The sequence below is a fragment of the Nyctereutes procyonoides genome, unplaced genomic scaffold, assembly GCF_905146905.1.
Source record: "Nyctereutes procyonoides isolate TBG_1078 unplaced genomic scaffold, NYPRO_anot_genome, whole genome shotgun sequence".
In the NCBI taxonomy this organism is placed as follows: domain Eukaryota; kingdom Metazoa; phylum Chordata; class Mammalia; order Carnivora; family Canidae; genus Nyctereutes; species Nyctereutes procyonoides.
The window spans coordinates 1,431,485-1,449,666 of NW_026575042.1; the positions used below are offsets into that span (position 1 = coordinate 1,431,485).

Below are 18,182 nucleotides of genomic sequence, written 5' to 3' on the forward strand. Positions count from 1 at the left end.
TTTCAATCCACCTGGGATCACCTTGCAAATGTGGGACATAGAGATCCAATTCTATTGTCTCCCCACATGAGTGATCCCAGCACCACCATGGTCAGTCTGTCTTCCCTCATGGCCTGCAGTACCCCTCATACACAAAGCTCCTATGTATGTGCAGCCTGAGTATACTTCCTCCGATCCCACCCCATCTTCATTACTTCTCCCATGGCACATGCTGCCTAACCCACTACGTAGTTTCCTCATTACTTGTATTTATTGCTTATTGTCTGTCTCTCCCCTCTACCCCCTGACCCTCCAGCATGTAAGCTCTATGAGGCAGGACTTTTGCTCACCAAGTTTGGGTTGTAATCAGACAAGACCCAGGGGCTCCCCTCAGTCCAAGTGCAAACACAGGAAATGGGAACAAAGAGGTACCAAATAGCTTTTGCTGTTGTTCATGTATTACCAACGAATAGAGGCTCAAAGTTGTTAGAAATCAGAAACGTCTTTCATCATACCCATGATGCACACATTCTTCCCAGCAACATGATGGGTACTAAAAGGCCTACTGATCCCAGAGTTACTTCAGCTGCAGTTTCTGCTAATGGGGGTGCAAGGTGTCACACAAGAGGACCTGTTCCCATCTCTGTCCCCTTCCTATCCCTGAAGGGTCCCATGCATTTTCCAGTCTCCTGCCAAGGAAGGGGCAACAGCCTCATGGACGACACATGCTTCTCACAGCAACTGAAAATGCCTTTTCAAAAGTGTTTAAATAAATGTTAAATTTTACAATGGGTCAATCTGGATTAAGTGTTTGAGTAAATACTGGAACTATGGCACACAATGTGGCAGGAAGGCAGATGACATTGGAGGACACTGAAACAGGATGTCCTGACAGTAAGAGGGCAAGCACCCAATCCCAGGCTGCTTGGCCAGGCAGTGAAGGACAGTCTTCCCCAGCAGTGCAGTATAGAGTCAGTGAGTGTCCAAGTCACACAGGCCAAGTGAGTGTGGCCACACTGCACTGGGCACTACAATACTCAGGTGACCCTGCCCCTTTCCCAGACCCACCCGCTTAGAAACTGGCAGGCCTTGGAACAACATGTGTCTTCCAATAAAGACTATCCTGAGGGACACCTGGGTGAGCTCAGCAGTTGAGCTTCTGCCTTTGGCTCAGGTTGTGATCCTGGGGTCCTAGGATCAAGTCCTGCATCAGGCTCCCCACAGGGAGCCTGCTTCTCCCTCTGTCTGTGTCTCTGCCTCTCCCTCTTTGTCTCTCATGAATAAGTAAAATATTTTTTTAAAAAAAAAGATTATTTTGATTATCAATCAGCATTCCCCTGGCCTGTCAGCCTGCAGTGGAAACCACAGGTCAAATTCCTACAAAAACATGGGACACCTGGGTGGCTCAGCAGTTGAGCGTCTGCCTTTGGCTTAGGGCATGATCCCGGGGTCCCAGGATAGAGTCCCATGTCGGGCTCCCTGCATGGAGCCTGCTTCTCCCTCTGCCTGTGTCTCTGCCTCTCTCTCTGTCTCTCATGAATAAATAAAGTCTTTTAAAAAAAAAAAAAAAACATACACACAAATTCCTACAAAAGTAATCCCAGAGCGACAAGAGGGCCCACTCCGAGGCACTCCTGTCTGCCAGACGCTGTGAGCAGGACAGGGTGTTTCATGTGAACCCTCCATAACTGGGCTGCCACACAAATGTGGACAGAGGAGGAAATGCCTAAGCTCAGCAGGGGCCAAATAGGTCCTGGCTGCTTGTGGATGTGTGTCTTTAAAAGACATCAGAGCTAGGACATTGCAGAAATATGACCCTCATCTAACATACAAGCTATCGAGTCTCCTTACCCAAAATCTCTACATGGGACAGAAAAAAGCAACAGCTTGACCCATAAAAACCCCTACCACCCACACCCAGGTCCATTCCTTTTACAAAGTGCCACAGTGTGCATGAGACCAGGAATGAAGAACACCTTTTGTGGGCACTCACCCTCTCCTTTGATGTCATGCGGGTAGCCAATGACAGCGGTCTCTGGCACAGCAGGGTGGTTAGCCTGTGCAGAACACAAAACAAAACATGCAAATGAACCACCTAAGTCAGCACGCAAGGAGATACAAGGCGTCGGGGACGTACCCAAGCAAAGGAGGCCCAGCTGCTCACCATTGCATCCTCGATCTCTGCGGTCCCCAGCCTGTGGCCACTGATGTTGATGACGTCATCCATCCGCCCTGTGATCTGGTAGTAGCCGTCCTCTGTCCGGTATGCCCCATCACCAGTGAAGTAGTAGCCTGCACCACAGCAGAGGAATTAAGCACCAAAACCTCTGAACCAGGACCTGGCAGGGCCCCTATCCGTCCAGGAGGGACACAGCAGGACACACACCAGGGCCTTGCTCAACAGAAGAAAGCTCCGAAGCCCCAGCTCTGCGGACTTCCTGCCTGTCTGCCCTCCTGTCAACCTCTCAGGGAAACGCTTCTCTAGACTGTGCCATCTGGCTGTGTGCTAGGGAAAGGGCAGTGGCTCCAAATCAGCAAAATTCTGACATCACAACTGCAAACATCTGGGGAGTAGATGATATACAAGGAGCGCACCCAAGCATCCCCAAAAGTGACTCTCATTCACAAGCTTAATAATAAAGAGGATGGGTTCCAATAGGCAAACTGTGTATATAATCTAACCCAATGACATAAAGCAAACCAGGAAAGAGATAAAAAGCCAGAAGAAAATTCGCAGCCAGCCATCATGCCAGTGTTCCACAGTGATTTCTTCACTCTTCTTTCCTAGTAACCTAAGACATGCAGACCAAGGGCCAGGCACTTCAGGCTCTGCATGCACCCCCACTTATACCCCAGGGACTCTTCTCATTCCAGAGACCAGGAGGGTCAGGGAGGGAGAGGAAGCAGGACTCTAACTCCATAGTGTTGCTACACTACACTCACTCATTGTGACCTTAAAAACATTTTCTGTGCCTATGATTCCCAGTGTATGCAAATGCAATCCACTTTATCTGGCTCACCTGGGTAAGGCTTGAAGTAGGCCTCCATGAATCTCTGGTGGTCTCCATAGATGGTCCTGGCCATGCCTGGCCAGGCCTGGGACAGGCACAGAGCCCCGGAGATGTTACCACCCTCCACGACCTTTCCCTATAGACCCAAAGACACATGTGTGAGAGAACGCACAGATTCTGCTTGAGAAGCAAAGAACCAATGTTCTGAGAAATGACAGAGGGAAGCATCAAAGAAATACATGAAAAACAGAAGTGTGAAAAATGACAAGCATGCCTCCAAAGGAACTGCCTTTCTCCACTGCAAGGAACCAGCCTGTGAGGGCTTCCAGGAGGACCCTGGGCTCACCTCATGCAGTGATTTCAATTATGTGTCCCTGAGGAGATGCTGCAGTGAATGCTCCACCTTCTGCCCCCTACCACAGCCAGGCACGTGTGATGTGAGTCAGCGGGAAGAGGAGGCCAGAAGGACAGACAGTGCCAGGAGCTCTCCAGGGCACATGTGCAGGAAGGGCATGCCTCTGCAAGGCCCTTACCTTCTCGTCCATGAGCACTGGGACAATGCCAAAAAAAGGCCTCATCGCCATGCCAGGGAGGATCTCTGCCCCTTCTTCTGAGGGCCGTGGTGCAATGCAGATGCCACCCGTTTCTGCAGGGAGAATGGGGAAGAAATGCAGGCTGGGCCTAAGGGCTAGAGATGTTAATCTAGACCATGCCATCAAAGGGTCCATGGAAGACACACAAGTGCTCTTTCAGGGTGGGAGGTAGATATTTATCCCTGTTTGGCCCCCAGTGACATAAAGATATCTTTCTGAGGCAAGACCAGACTTAGGTTCTGGTCCTTTCATCTGCAGAAACAAGATGCAGGCCCACGGCAGAGGAGCCAGTCCTAGGAGCTGCAGTACTCCACGGAGGCAGGTGCTGCCTCCCCTCATCCTTGGCTCTGCAGCGAAGGACAGAGCCCACCTACTTGCATAGGAAGACAGGAAATGAGTTGCTTCTGGGCGCACGCACGCGCACGCATACACACACACACACACACACACACACACACACACACACATACACAAACTATGTAAAGCAATACCCACAATTATTCTCAAGTATTTCTTTGGCACTTCCCTCTATCAGCCTGTATGTAAATGCCTCACAAGACTCACTTGTAGAGTCTCCATCCTGGGCCTTCCCAAATAGAGGACAGAGCTATTTGCAACCTCACTTTATGACTTCTTGAAGAACAAGATCCCAGTTGGCTACATTTATTACATCAGTGGTGGTCTATTGCCCTGAACATCTTAATAAGTCAGATATCCCAGAGGAGAGGGGGCAAAGCAAAACAAAATGGCACAGGAAAAAGAAAATGGCCTTTCTCACTAAAATCTAAATTTAGAGTCTGGTCCTTTACAGTAGGGCCCATTTGCATCAGACATACTTGTGTTGGGCATGTGGCCCCTACAGGGAAAAAGAACATTTAGCTAATCACCTACTACCTTTCAGGCCTTGGACAATATACAGCACTTGTATCACCTCTTTCTATACTTTCTATGCTGTAGTGGAGCATCCTCATTTCACAAATGAGGAACCCAAGGCTCAGAGAAATCACTACACATCCTTGAGTCTTACAGCTACAAGCCAGCAGCCAGGCTCTGACTCTCTTTCCAGACACTGGGTTTTCCAACCACCACATAAGCATGGGGCTGAGGCATTAGTGGTGTTGGATGGCAATCACAGAGCCTCACTCACACTCGACCTTCCAAAACTCAGGCTCAGCCACAGGTCCTCATGTGCTGTCTGCACAGCAAGCAAGCCTGGCACCAGGTTCCAAAGTCATGCCCGGACCCCTTCTCCTCAGGGATTCTCACCTGTCTGCCACCAGGTGTCCACCAGCGTGCATCTGCCATCCCCCACCACTTTGTGGAGCCACTCCCAAGCCTCGAAGTTGATTGGCTCTCCCACTGAAATCACACACAAAAGGAAAAACAATATAATAGATCTCAATAAATCTGAAACCAAAAAGGATAGGTTTTTATAGGGAAAACAGCTCTGTAATTTCCCTAAAGGACATAAAAGGAAACTAAAAAGGCAGTGAGAGTCATCACATTTACGGCTGCCAACGAAAACAAACTGCAAGATATTTTCACCATCAGGTCAAAAATTAAAAAGTTGGCAAGAATGTAGGAGAAACTATCACATACACTACAGAAGTATAATTTGATATGCAATTGGGGAGCAACTGGATGTTTCTCTTGATATTAAAGTGCATACACTTGATACAACTCCTTAGAAAACTGTGGTTGAATCTACTAAAGCTAAATCTACATTTATCCTATTATTAAAAGCATCCCTCCTGGTTAAAAACCTACAGAAAAGGGGGATCCCTGGGTGGCTCAGCGGTTTAGTGCCTGCATTTGGCCCAGGGCGTGATCCTGGAGTCCCGGGATCGAGTCCCGCATCAGGCTCCCTGCATGGAGCCTGTGTCTCTGTGTCTCTCATGAATAAATAAATAAAACACTAAAAAAAAAAAAAAAAAAACTACAGAAAAGAATACATATGTGCTCACATACAGAGATGATCACAGCAGTTAAAAACAAAAACTACCATCAAGAGGGGAATGGAGAAATAAACTGTGGTATATTCATGTGATATACAGCACAAGAACACACAAACCACTGCAAACACACAGCAGGGCTGACCTGACAGTCATGCCCCTATAGGCACAAGAGTGGCACATGCCACATGAGCCCATGTGTACAAAGTTCAAGAACAAGTAAATCAATCTATGCTGACAGTGGTCAAACAGTGGTTGTGACTGGGGGTGACTGACCTTCTGGGGTCTGGAAATTTCTACAGCTTGATCTGGGTAATTTTATATACATGTACACAGTCAATGGTTGGACCACACAGGGGTTAGAGGCACCAGCGTCCCATGTAGTCAAAATTCTGAGTATAACTTTGACCCCTCTAAACTACTAATCACCTACTGTTGACCAGAAGCCTCACCAATACCATAGCCACTTACCCTGTATTTTATATGTTGTATGTGTTACATACTGTATTCTTACAAGAAAGTAAGCTAAAGATAAGAAAATATTAAGAAAATAATAAAACACATTTATAGTCCTGCACTGCATTTATTGAAAAAAATCCATGTGTAAATAGGCCACACAATTCAAACCCATGTTGTTCAAAGGTCAACCATATGTATAGGTAACAAATGTTACATGTATACATATATATGTATACACACACACATACACACGCACTTGTACCCTATGACTACCCCCCAATTTCCCAGTGTCTACCTACCATGACCTCAACATCTGTGTCCCCCTAAGATTTCATACGTTGAAATCCTAACCCCCAAAGATGATAGTATTAGGAGGTAAGGCCTTTGGGAGGTCATGAAGCCCTGAGGAATGGGATTAGTGCTCTTATAAAACAGACCACACCAAGCTCCCTCCTCCCTTCAACCATGTGAGGACACAGAGAGAAGGCATCTATGAACCCAGGAAGGGGGGCCCTCACCAGAAAGCAACCATGCTGGCACCTTGACCTTGGGACTTCCAGGCCTCCACAACTGTGAGAAAGAAGTTCCTGTTGTTTATAAGCCACCCAGTCGAAAGATGAATGGATAAAGAAGATGTGGTCTATGTACACAATGGAATATTATTCAGCCATTAGAAAGGACAAATACCCACCATTTGCTTCGACATGGATGGAACTGGAGGGTATTATGCTGAGTAAAATAAGTCAGTCGGAGAAGGACAAACATTATATGGTCTCATTCATTTGGGGAATATAAAAAAAATAGTGAAAGGGAATAAAGGGGAAAAGAGAAAAAATGAGTGGGAAATATCAGAAAGGGAGACAGAATATGAGAGACTCCTAACTCTGGGAAACGAACTAGGGGTGGTAGAAGGGGAGGTGGGCGGGGTGGGGTGGGGGGGGTGACGGGCACTGAGATGGACACTTGATGGAATGAGCACTGGGTGTTATTCTATATGTTGGCAAATTGAACACCAATAAAAAATAAATTTAAATCAAAAGAAAAAAAAAGCCACCCAGTCAGTTATTTTGTTATAGCAACCCCAATGGCTAAACTACTACCCTAACGAAACAGCCATACAAGACTGGCACTCAGCCAGAACTTGCCAGCTTAGACATACTGCTGCTTAAACAGTGAAATACTCTCATGCCGGTTGCCTCTTGCTCAGGACCACCCACAAGGCAGCAACTAGAGGAGGCCTGACCTGGTGGGGGCCTCCCATGCTGGTCACATGGGCACTGGGTGTTGTGTGCACTACCCCTGCACTCACCCACACCCACGCCCACAAGGAGGTAAGAAGAAGCCATGAGATAAGCTGAAAACTTCCAACAGCCCGGATCTCCAACCACATGGTCAACACTACCAGACCACACCCACGGCAACCACCACTCGAGGATAAAATTAAGTTCTCAAACCACAGAGCAGGGCCATATGGAAAACTACATGCTGCTAAGGTCAAATAAACACTAGGATGATAGCACAGTGTGATCATGTTCACATTAAAGACATCTTGGAACCATGATGTATCTGTCTCAGGAACGTAACTGTGCCGAAGGCCTCATGAAGGTGCACAAGTAGCAGGGTCACCTGGAGCAGCACTCACAGGGGACGTCAGCTTTCGTGACCATGTTCCAATTTTTTTCTTCCTAACAAGAGAATAGCTGTGTGTTGCTTATGAAATTAAAAAGTTAAAAAATAAATCTTAACACAAATCTTGGGGCTAAAGTCCTGAGTAAGCTGGATTCTGCTGGCTAGTAGGATTAAATGAAGTCAATGCTCCCACAGCCTGGTGTGCTGTGAGGACTAATCCAGCCACCTGGAGGTAGCTCAAGCTGTGGAAGCATAGTGAGAGACCAGCACCACACTGGCCCTGGCCAAGGCACTAAGCTTATTGGTTCATGGTCTCCTCCGTTTCCCCCATGCAAGGAGATGCCAGGTGCTGTTTACCTGCCTGTCAGCACTGCTTCTTGATAGCCAGGCCCCAGGAAAAGCCCTGTAGGACTCTGAAGTTGGGGCTGGTTATTTGGCAGGAATGTGCCTCCAAGACCAACAAAATACAGAGTCCAGGGAGGGCTCTAGGTGTGCTCCCTGGTGGTGAGCTGTGCCACACCTGCTCTAAGAGAGCAAGTTGATCTGGTTACATATGGCCTGGCTGGCAGAGGGGATGCCTGGCTGGGACAGCTTCAGATAGGACATGCACCCCCACTCTAATGCAGCTGCTGGGAACCTCCTTCTGAAGCACTCAGAGCACATGCCCTATCATTGGGGTCATTGGGGTCCTTGTGAAAGTCTTCCTTAGTAGCCGATTCTCGTGAGTGCAGCTGGAAAACCAAACCTCCCTTAACCCCTACCCTGACCTAACTCCTGGGCCCACTCAGGTGGCCTGCAGATGGCATCTGGAGGATCTGAATTTCTGTGGCCCTCTACTTGCCCTCCGTCCCCAAGCTTTGCCTGGCCCAGAGTGCAGGGGCACATCACAGCCCCTATGGTATGGAGGGAAGGTCTTCTCCATCCACATGGCTCCCTTCAGGACATGCAGGCTTCACCCTCCACAGCTTAAATGTGCCAAGAGATGCATCTCAGACTCAGCATATAGAAAAGGGCCCCAAACTCTGCTGACCCCACCTGGAAAATTCAAAAGTACTTGGTCATCTGGATACCAGGTGACCCTAACCAGAAGGCAGACCCTGAGGACAGGGGAGCTAGGCACCTGAAAACATGTCTCCCAGGCAAGGATACAGGCCATCCTGGACAGAAGGCAGCACTGCTGGGTAGCATCTGCCCTGGAGATGCCAGCATCTGGGTGTCGGGCCCTCAGTGCACCACCTAGGCCTCCTGCTCATGGGCCTGCCTCTCAGCTTCAAGGTGAGCAGCCAACCCTCACTGACCCTCACTGCCCCACACTGGGGTGCTGAGGACACAGATGGCTGGGACTTGGAGAGCCCACCACCCAGTGAAACAGTCAGCATGAGAACAGATATCTCAGAAGAGCATATAGATATGTCTGAGAGCAGAGAGCCTGAGGTCCAGAGCAGCCAGGGAACTCCACCGGAGAAGGTGCACAGAGAAGGGCCCTGAAGAAGGATGGAGTCCTCAGAAGTGGGGAGGGGCAGCAAGGCACTGCAGGCAAGGGAACAGAGTGAACCAGAGCACTAAGACCTGTTATAGCGCTGCACACGAGCGTCACTGAGGAGTGACATGTACATGTGGACCTGAGCTCCCTTCCTCATGGCTGCATTTGGCAAGACACATCCCTGGTAGCACCTGCCCCACATGCTTCCTTTGTGAAAAACCACCAAACAGATCCAAGTATCCACCCAAGGAGCACAGAGGGTTTCCCCACCCTTGTTTTCCCTACTGACAACATGTGTAGGGGCAGAAATGAAATGAATCAGGAAAAAAGAGAGAGAGAAGGCATGGGTACCTTCCACCCCGCCCGTATCATCTGAACTAACCCCACATCACCTTTCCAAAATGCCTTTGTATGACTTGGCGACATCTATCAAAATCATAAGTGGAGACAATTTTTGGTCTCACAACCCTCTGCCTCAGAAATATCTACAGCCAGAACAGCACACAAACACAGAATGGTGTTTACTACAGTCCTTGGGACCAGTCGGCACCCGGCATAGGGAAACACCTTTGTGAACCATGCTCAATTCCCACACTGCAATCCTAGGCAGCCACTAACAAAGACTGGGGCCACTTTACCAGATTTTCATAATAAAGATGAAGCACAGAATTCAGGCACAGAAACATCCAGAATGTTGTGCCCCAGACTATTATCAGCTGGGGCCTCCAGGAAGCTTCTTACGGGCAGGGACGTCTGCTTCCTATTCAGTCTGGCACTGTTTGAATTCACCACAGACACAGCCACACAGCTGTCACGATCAAAGCCATGTACAAGCCTGCACTGACTCTGCCACATGGCACGCACCCTCTCCTGCAGCATGGCAGGCCACTCACCTGACCCCAGAGTCCTCAGAGAAGAGCGGTCATACTTCTTCACCCAGGAGTCGCCGTATTTCAACAACAGCCGGACAGCCGTCGGGGCCCCATAGAACTGATTGATCTTTAATCTCTGCACCATCTCCCAGTATCGACCTACAGAAGGGCCCAAGTTCAGTCAGTCTGAGCCCACCGGATATTATCTAACTTATTTAGATATCAGTCAACAGTTACTGGGCACTGGATACATGCAAACACCTATGTTCACAGAAATGGAACCCCAATACCCATCAATGGGATGGGAACAGAGCCCTCTGAGAGGGAGTTCCCTTTGGCAACCATTTCCTAGCACACCCCACATTTGGAAGGCTGGCACATTTGGAAACAGCCTTCACCTGGCTCTAGGCACTTGTATTCACATGGTGTATCCCAGAAGATATAGCAAGGATCAGTTCAAAGGGATATCACTGTGAATTTTTAAAATAACCCGTGTAGCACTAACATAGAACTTGTGTTCAGTCACACTTAAATGATCTCTAAGGGGGTGATTTATAATAATGCTTCCCCTGGAACAGTGGCAGCTGCCACTGAGTGAGCCCTGGGGCACAGGGCAATTATCCAGCATACACACAAACTCCTGGTTTCCCACAAACCCCCACAACTTGCTACCGTGGCTCTTACACACAGAATGAATTGAGCTTTGAGGGGTGGAAGTGACGTACATGAGATCATACATTCTTCCTAGAGTGCATCTAGCCCATCAGGAGGCTGGAGAGGCATAGGGGAGGTGTCAAAGAAGTTGCACAAACATCACTGTTCAAGCTGTGGAATGCCTGGCAAGAGCCTCCTGGCAGGGCCACCACCATTTGACTGCATTACAGCAAACACTTAGGGTTTTGTGCTGTCTTGGAGGAAGATGCCAAGGTGAGATGTGGGTCCTCAAAGTGACCTCAACTCATGGAGGTTGCTCCAGGCCACAGGCAACACTCTCTGACAGATGGCCCTGAAGGCATAGGCAGCAGAGCTGGAGAAAGTCCCCTCTGTCTGGGATAACAGGAGGTTGGCAGCTGGCCTGGGTGTTTAAAAAGGGCTGGATCTGATCAGGTGGCCAGAGACATGAGAGGAACAGTTCTAAAGGGATGGCCCAAGGCACCCAGTTTGCTAGAAGGACAGGAATGCTGGAGTGGGTTGTCCTGAGATGCCTTCCAGTGACAAATCAGACTGCCATCTATTGCTCATCTGATCTCAGTGCAGACATTGCCCCTGGTCCCAGGCCACGTGGTAGGGCAAGGCTCAGCAGCTATGCCACAGGACCACTAGGACCATAGCCAGACCAGACCAAGGGCCTCTACTCCACCCTCCTGTGAACATCTCCTCCTTCCTCAAGCTCCCTCCTGGAGACCCTCTATGGGTCCCCAGTCCTCACCAGCATCGGGGTAAACCGGGGTGCTCTCAAAAAGGACGCTGGTTGCTCCATTGCACAGAGGTCCGTACACCACATAGCTGTGTCCTGTGATCCAGCCAATATCAGCCACACAGCCAAAGACGTCACCTGGCCGGTAGTCAAACACAAGCTGCAGAAACAGGAGAGGCCATCAGGAGCATGTCACTCCACGTCCCCACATGTCTGTAAATGCAAAACACAGCTGCTCCTAAGGCCACCAAGAGCAGAAAGAATAAGTGCACTTCCAGGGTTCCATGTAGCCACAGCAGTGACAAGACAGAGTTACTGCTACACACAGCACTCTCTCACAGACCACAGTGAAAGAAGCCAGACCCCAGGTGTATACCGCATGAGCCCCCGCCAAGCAAAGTGGATCTGTAAGCTGGAGGTCGTGCTTGTACCAGCCCTGCTCAGGGACTGCCTGCCAGGGCCCTGCCAGTGCCTCCAGGAGCTGGAGATACACCACATCCTGATGCAGGTGGTGGCCACATGTGTACCACTGGTAAAACCTCATCCCGTTGTATGTCTAAAGTAAGGGCAGCTTTCTGCATTAAGTTATACCACAATCTTTTCAGATCCCTTAAAAATTGCAAAAGAAGAAAGCCAAAAAGACCAAGAAACGCTTCAAGCAGCATCAGCTTCTGAGAGCCTGAGCAGAGAGCCATATATATATATATATATATATATATATATATATATATATATATATATATATATATCTCCTGCATTCTTATCACAAAGTCCAACCTGAGCCCCACCCGCCTCTGGATCCAAATGCCCTATGCAGGAAACACAGAGGATAGAGGGACAAACCGCCGGGTGCCACAAAAAAGTTTAAGGAAACGGAAGGGATGGAGGAGGAGGACCAACAGGTTAAAAAAGGCTTAAAAGACTTCTCAAAAAACCATCAGTGGGCAAGAGTAAGCTACAGTATCAGGGGATGTATGTTGGGCAACAAAGCTAGAAGTGCAGAAACCCGGGACAGTGACGCTATCAAAGTCAGGATATGGGCAGGGGGTATGGTCAGACAGGCAGGGAAGGGCTTCTATGACTGAAGTGGGGTTTGCCTTCTAATAATTCATTAAGCCACACATTTGATTTGGATGGTTTTCTGGTTTCTATTCTGTATTGTTCTATTTTGCAATAAAAAAAATCTTTTAAATCTCTGGATGAGTGGCCCAGTTTCTTGCTACGAAGATGAACCCTGAGATTCTCCGGAGTCCCCATACAGCACAGTGATCTTGAGACAGCCAGGGCCCGGTGCAGGTGTGTCCCACGGAGGAGGGAGGATTCTTTCAGGGAGGACTGTGCTTTCACTGACTGGAGAATTGGGACACCAATACCCAAAGCTCCACAGCATTCTGGGACTGAAAGGATTTTCAGTACAACTTGAACCCAAATTGCCAACTCTTTCATGGGGCTAGAGACTTCTCTCCCCACAGTTCTAGAAAGGGGAGCAAGTGCCTGGGGCCAGCCAGGCTCCAAAGGGCCCAGCAGGCAGCCAGTGCCCTGACCCTCTGCACATCTCCAAACTCTGCTCACATCCGCCATCCTTTCAGAGCCCACTGTCCTTCTCCCTGAAGAACCCACAATCCTAATGTCCTCTACATGTGTGCATACTTTTATCTTACAGAAGGCTGAAAGTTTCTATTCCTAATGCTTCAAAAAAAAAAAATCTCTTATTGCAATGAGAAATTCAAAAGACACCTATACCCTGACTTCTTTTGCTCATGTAGACTGGGTCCTGGTAACCCTTTGACATACAAAAACTAATCTCTAACCCTATTATAGCTTAGCTTCCCTAACGTTAACTTCATTGTAAACCAGTGGGAAAATTTTGGTCTACTCTGTTGAAGTTCTTGGTATTTGGTCTCAGTAGTTATATTTCCCAAGGTATTTTCACTTGATGCCACTTGATGTTGTTCTTTGCAACACTGCCACCAAGAGCTGAGGAAGGATGGGGTTTTCCAGAGAACACTGAGGTCAAGAAAGGTTCTGTGGCATGCTCAAGGTCATCCAGTGAGAAGGTAACTGCTATAATATGGATTTGGGTTCAGGTAATACCTTGTCTGTTCAGCTTGAATCTATACCATATGTCTTTCTGGCTCACTTTCAACATTTTTCATCCTGGGTATGAGTGGCTGCCAGTGGAATGGGTGTATCGCCACTCAGACTATGTCATGTGTAGTGTGCATGCCTACGTGCCTCCTAGCACCTGCTGCTTGCCACACTCATTCATGAGCTCACCTCCTATGTGACCATGCCTGGCCAATCAGCACCACCTCCACCCCCAGCCACAGTGACTGGGTCAGAATGGGGCCCTGGACTGCAACCAGGCCAGTGATTTTGCTGGGATTGTGAGGCTCTCTCTAGCCCCTGGGGAGGGATGTGGTCAGCACAGAGGAAGGAGGCCAAGGCAGGAAAGACAGCACCACCCAGGACCAATGTCTGAGCCCTTCCTGGATAACCCTGGGATGGCTGGTTACCTGGCCAGTCAGTTCCCTTTGTCGCTGGCACCAGCTAGAGCAGAGTTTCGCTTTTTGTGACAGTCAGGTCCATAAACTCTATCTTAAAACCAAATCTTACCTGGGAAGTGAAACTATTCCCCAAGTGACCAGGGATGCCAATTAAACCACAACCGCCCACAATTCCCCCCACATTCAAATAAGTGCTGATTTTTAAATGCATTTATTAGAAAATATGCCATACCATCTGCTTTATAGGCCCTAGAGGGTAGTCCACTATTTTCCATATACTGAACTTGAGTCCTTAGAAAAATAAATATTTTTCTAATTTTACTTTTAAAATGTGGCCCTAATGAGCAAACCCCACATTACCTGTGGGGGTGTACCAAACTGTTATACTTTCTTTTTTTTTAATACCAAGAGAGGAAAAAAAGATCTTTTAAGTAGCAGTAAGCATTTTAACATGTAAAAGCAACCTATTCATTTCTACACAATTGAGTTGTAAATTAAAATTGTAACATTTTTCATGGAGGAAGGGGGCCAGGAAGGCCTAAGCTCCTAGGCCCTGGAGTGTCACAATGCAGCTGTACCAGGTTGTGCATCCAACCTGGGGAAGGGCTCTGGTCCTTCAGAGGAGATACCGGTGCCGAGGGGCTAAAGGCCAGCAGTGAGCTACAGACCAGAAACCTAGATGAGCACAGAAACTCAGTCCCCACACCAACTTACTCACTGTGTCAGTGCCACAACTCACAGCATTAGGAGATGCATTAGCCCCTCACACAGAAGGGCACCAGGTTATAATAGGAGTTCTAGGCTCATCCAGCCTCTGGCTCCCTACTCAGAGCCCTGCACAGAGGCACAGCACCTGTCACCCCAACACACCAAGGAGCATACCTTATGTGTTAGGGCAGCATACAGCAGGTAGCCTGCCTGGGTGTGGACGAGTCCCTTGGGCGTCCCAGTGCTCCCTGAAGTGTATAGCAAGAAAAGCATGTCCTCACTGCCCATGCTCTCTGGGGCACACACAGGATCCTCCTTGGCCATCTCCTGTAAGGAGGAAGACATAAACGGCCCCATCCAAGGCAGTTACCCTCTGCCCCCATTTACCCTTTCTGAGAACCCCTCTTACCTGGCCGCTACAGGACCTGGCAGACTGGGTTTAGTTCACCTTCTCTACCCTACCCTAGTTCAACTCCAGATGCAGAGAGAGCACAAAATAAAAGGATCTGATCATTTCTGTTATATTAAGTGTCTCGGTATGTTTGTGGTATTTGAGTTCCATCTTCCCAACCACGATGTAAGTCCATCAGTTACCACTAGGGAACCCTGAGCGCCTCTAGGGGACCCAGGTTGAGGACCACAGTCTGACAAAACTCAGACCCAGTTAACCCAATAATTACCTCTCCTCCTCCAACTGTACAAAGTGAGGCAAACCCACCTGCTCGAGAGGGATGTCCAGATGCCCCATGTGGACCTTGTTGTCCGTCCTGTGAGCCACCAGGACATGCTGGACGGTCGGGCAGTGCTTCACGGCTTCATCCACGATCTTCTTCAGCTCCACCACGCGCCCTCCCCGGAGTCCTTGGTTGAAGGTGATGACCACCTTGCACTTGGCTAATGGAGACAAACAGGTATGCTGACATCTGCCCTGGGCACTTTCCCAGAGGAGAGGCCGTCACACCATCCTAGGCCACAGCCACCGTGGTGGCAGAGCATCACCAAGATGCTGAGACCAAGCCCCAACGTGTCCCATGTGCCCCAGCCCTGTGCAGGGTCAAGAAGCTTCAGTGTCCAGAAAACAGAGGCCACACCCCCAGGGGGTACCAGGAGTGACAAGCCCCGACCCTCGCCTTTAGCAGAAGGCCCTGCAGGTCCACACCTGCTCTGCAATGACCAGGCAAGGCTTGGCCAGGCCCAGGACAAGGCTGGGGAGGCCCAAGCTCCCACAGCTAACTGATGGTGAGGACCTGAGCAGGGAACTGAGTACAGACGCAAACTGGGCCTCAGAACCATAGGCAAAGGAAGGACCCTCCACGGGATGCCTGGGTGGCTCAGCACTTCAGTGTCTGCCTTCAGTTCAGGTGGTGATCCCAGGGTCCTGGGATCGAGTCCTGCGTCGGACTCCCCGCAGGAAGCCTGCTTCTCCCTCGGTCTGTCTCTGCCCTGTGTGTGTCTCTGCCTCTGTGTGTGTGTGTGTGTGTGTGTGTGTGTGTGTGTGTGATGAATAAATTAAATCTTAAAAAAAAATAAAAAAGGAATGCCCCTCCATATTGTGCCCCAACCTGGGATGACCCAGAGGAATCAAGGCTGCAGTGCACTGTTCTATAACTGGCCCATAAGGAAGAGCCCGGAACAAATACCCAGGTACAGTAGTGACTGGCAGGGCTCCACACACAGCCTCAGAGCTTTTATCACTCTTCACCAAGGACTTCTTCCAAAGTCACAGGCAGAAGTGCCAATGGAATGCCCAGCCCCAGTAGCCCTCCACAATGAGTCAAGGGTTGGAATGTAAATAACCCCACTCCCCCCACCCCAGGAGCCTATCCTGACACATGTGTCTCCATCACCCCAGGGTTCCCTGGAGGACTGAGCTCCAGGAACCATCTGTGGAACCTGGTCTGGTGGATTCCCCTTGCCCAGCCCCACTCCCCACCACCCTATAGCAGTTCCCAGGACCACCTCCCAAATGAACTGGCTACCCCTGACCTTTCATTTCAGGGTCTGCTTCTGTGGGAGCCCTGACTGAGGCACCCATCTCCTTCAGCTTTTCAGTTGGAAAAGTACCCTCTAGCAACATACTCATTCTTTCTTCATCCCAAGGGACCTAGAGATGACATGCCCTCAAAGGCCACCTAAGAATTCTCTCAGCCCTTGGCTGGGTCATCTAAGGGTCAGAGGCGTACTCTAGAGTGCTTGGAGCACCCAGGGAAGTGTCATCGAGCTCTGTATGCCAGGGGACCTCAGCTGTACACTCTGCTCCTCAGCTTTGGCCATCGGTCACCCTGGGGAAACGAAATCAGTTGGGCAGAGTCTGTCGGAGACCATCGTGGCCTACATCCCAGGTGCCGACATTGGTCCAGGTAAACTCCCTATGGGGCAGGAAGGGAGATGATTCATCAGGTAGAAAGAGCCCAGCCTCAAGGGGATGAGAGACAAAGAAAGCTCAGGACCCTCCAGGAGAAAGCAGTGGCCCCAGCCCATACTGCATGTTAGAACTGCATTCTGTGGACTATAGCCCTCTGCAGCTTCCCATGGCACATGTCTAGCTTTTGGCACTCATTTGTCTGAGGCTTTCCACCCAAGCAGTTGTCCAGGGCAGGAACCTCTGTGTATATACCTAGTTCCTAGGAGGTGCTTGGAAGCATGTCTCACTCTGTGGTTCTCCCTGAAGCTGGGGGATGGGTATAGGGTGTGTGCACAGCATCAGGGCACAGGCCAGATCAGCATGACACTTTATCTGGGAAGCTCTGATTTTACCAACCTGGTTTTTGAGCTGGTATTAGCATCTGCCTTCATTTTTTATTGCTCCCATAGCCAATTACCACAAACTTAGGATCTCGAAAAACCCATATTTTAGTGCACAGTTCTCTAGTCCAGGTGAGCTTGGTAGGGTTCTTTTCTTGGAGTTTCATGTTTAAAATCAAGGTGTGAGGGAGCAGAGCTCTTATCTGGAGGCTCTGGAGAAGAGTCTGCTTCCGAGCTATTCAGGGTTGGCAGAACTCAGCTCCATATTACTTTAGGACTAAAGTCCCCATTTCCTCATTTCCCTTGCTGTTAGCCAAGGGTCATTCTCAGCCTTTAGAGCCACCTACATCCCCTAGCTTGTGACCCCCTTTATCATCAAAGCCAGTAAAGGCAGATCAAGTCCTTCTCATGCTCTGATCTCTCATTCTGCCACATGTCCTCTGCATCCAGCCAAAGTTCTTTGCTTTCCAGGGCTTACATAATTAGATATCCAGGGCTCACCTGGATAATCTCCCCCATTTTAGGGCTCGTCCCATTCACCAAGCCCTTATGCTGTGTAAGGTAACATAGTCCCAGATTTGGGGGGATTAGGGTTTGGACATCCGTGGGGGCCACTCTTTGCACCCACCCCCAAGCCTCTCAGAATCATTCTCTGGCCCTCCACCCTCCCCCACCATATTGCCCTCTCTCTTCACTTCTCACACACCCTAAAGCAAGAGAGAAGATAAAAGTAAGAGGAGTGGTCAGAGACTGAAAGCCAGGCCAGGGGACAGAAACTCTAGAATAGAATATATTGACTGAGGTGGCTGCCTAGCTCATGAGACCGT

At 49.3% G+C, this 18,182-nt stretch overlaps 1 protein-coding gene across 3 annotated transcripts in view; it reads right to left on the reverse strand.

The window, feature by feature from the left end:
* ACSS1 (acyl-CoA synthetase short chain family member 1) overlaps positions 1-18,182 on the reverse strand; it is a 59,234-nt gene that overhangs the window by 9,421 nt on the left and 31,631 nt on the right. For all 3 annotated transcript variants that reach the window (XM_055321559.1, XM_055321557.1, XM_055321558.1), the window contains exons 4-12: positions 15,329-15,504; positions 14,785-14,937; positions 11,408-11,555; positions 10,000-10,137; positions 4,850-4,942; positions 3,524-3,636; positions 3,000-3,126; positions 2,144-2,271; positions 1,973-2,036 (exon numbers count right to left, since the gene is read on the reverse strand). In XM_055321559.1, coding sequence (XP_055177534.1) covers positions 1,973-2,036; positions 2,144-2,271; positions 3,000-3,126; positions 3,524-3,636; positions 4,850-4,942; positions 10,000-10,137; positions 11,408-11,555; positions 14,785-14,937; positions 15,329-15,504 — 1,140 coding nt within the window. The remainder of the gene's footprint in view (positions 1-1,972; positions 2,037-2,143; positions 2,272-2,999; positions 3,127-3,523; positions 3,637-4,849; positions 4,943-9,999; positions 10,138-11,407; positions 11,556-14,784; positions 14,938-15,328; positions 15,505-18,182) is intronic.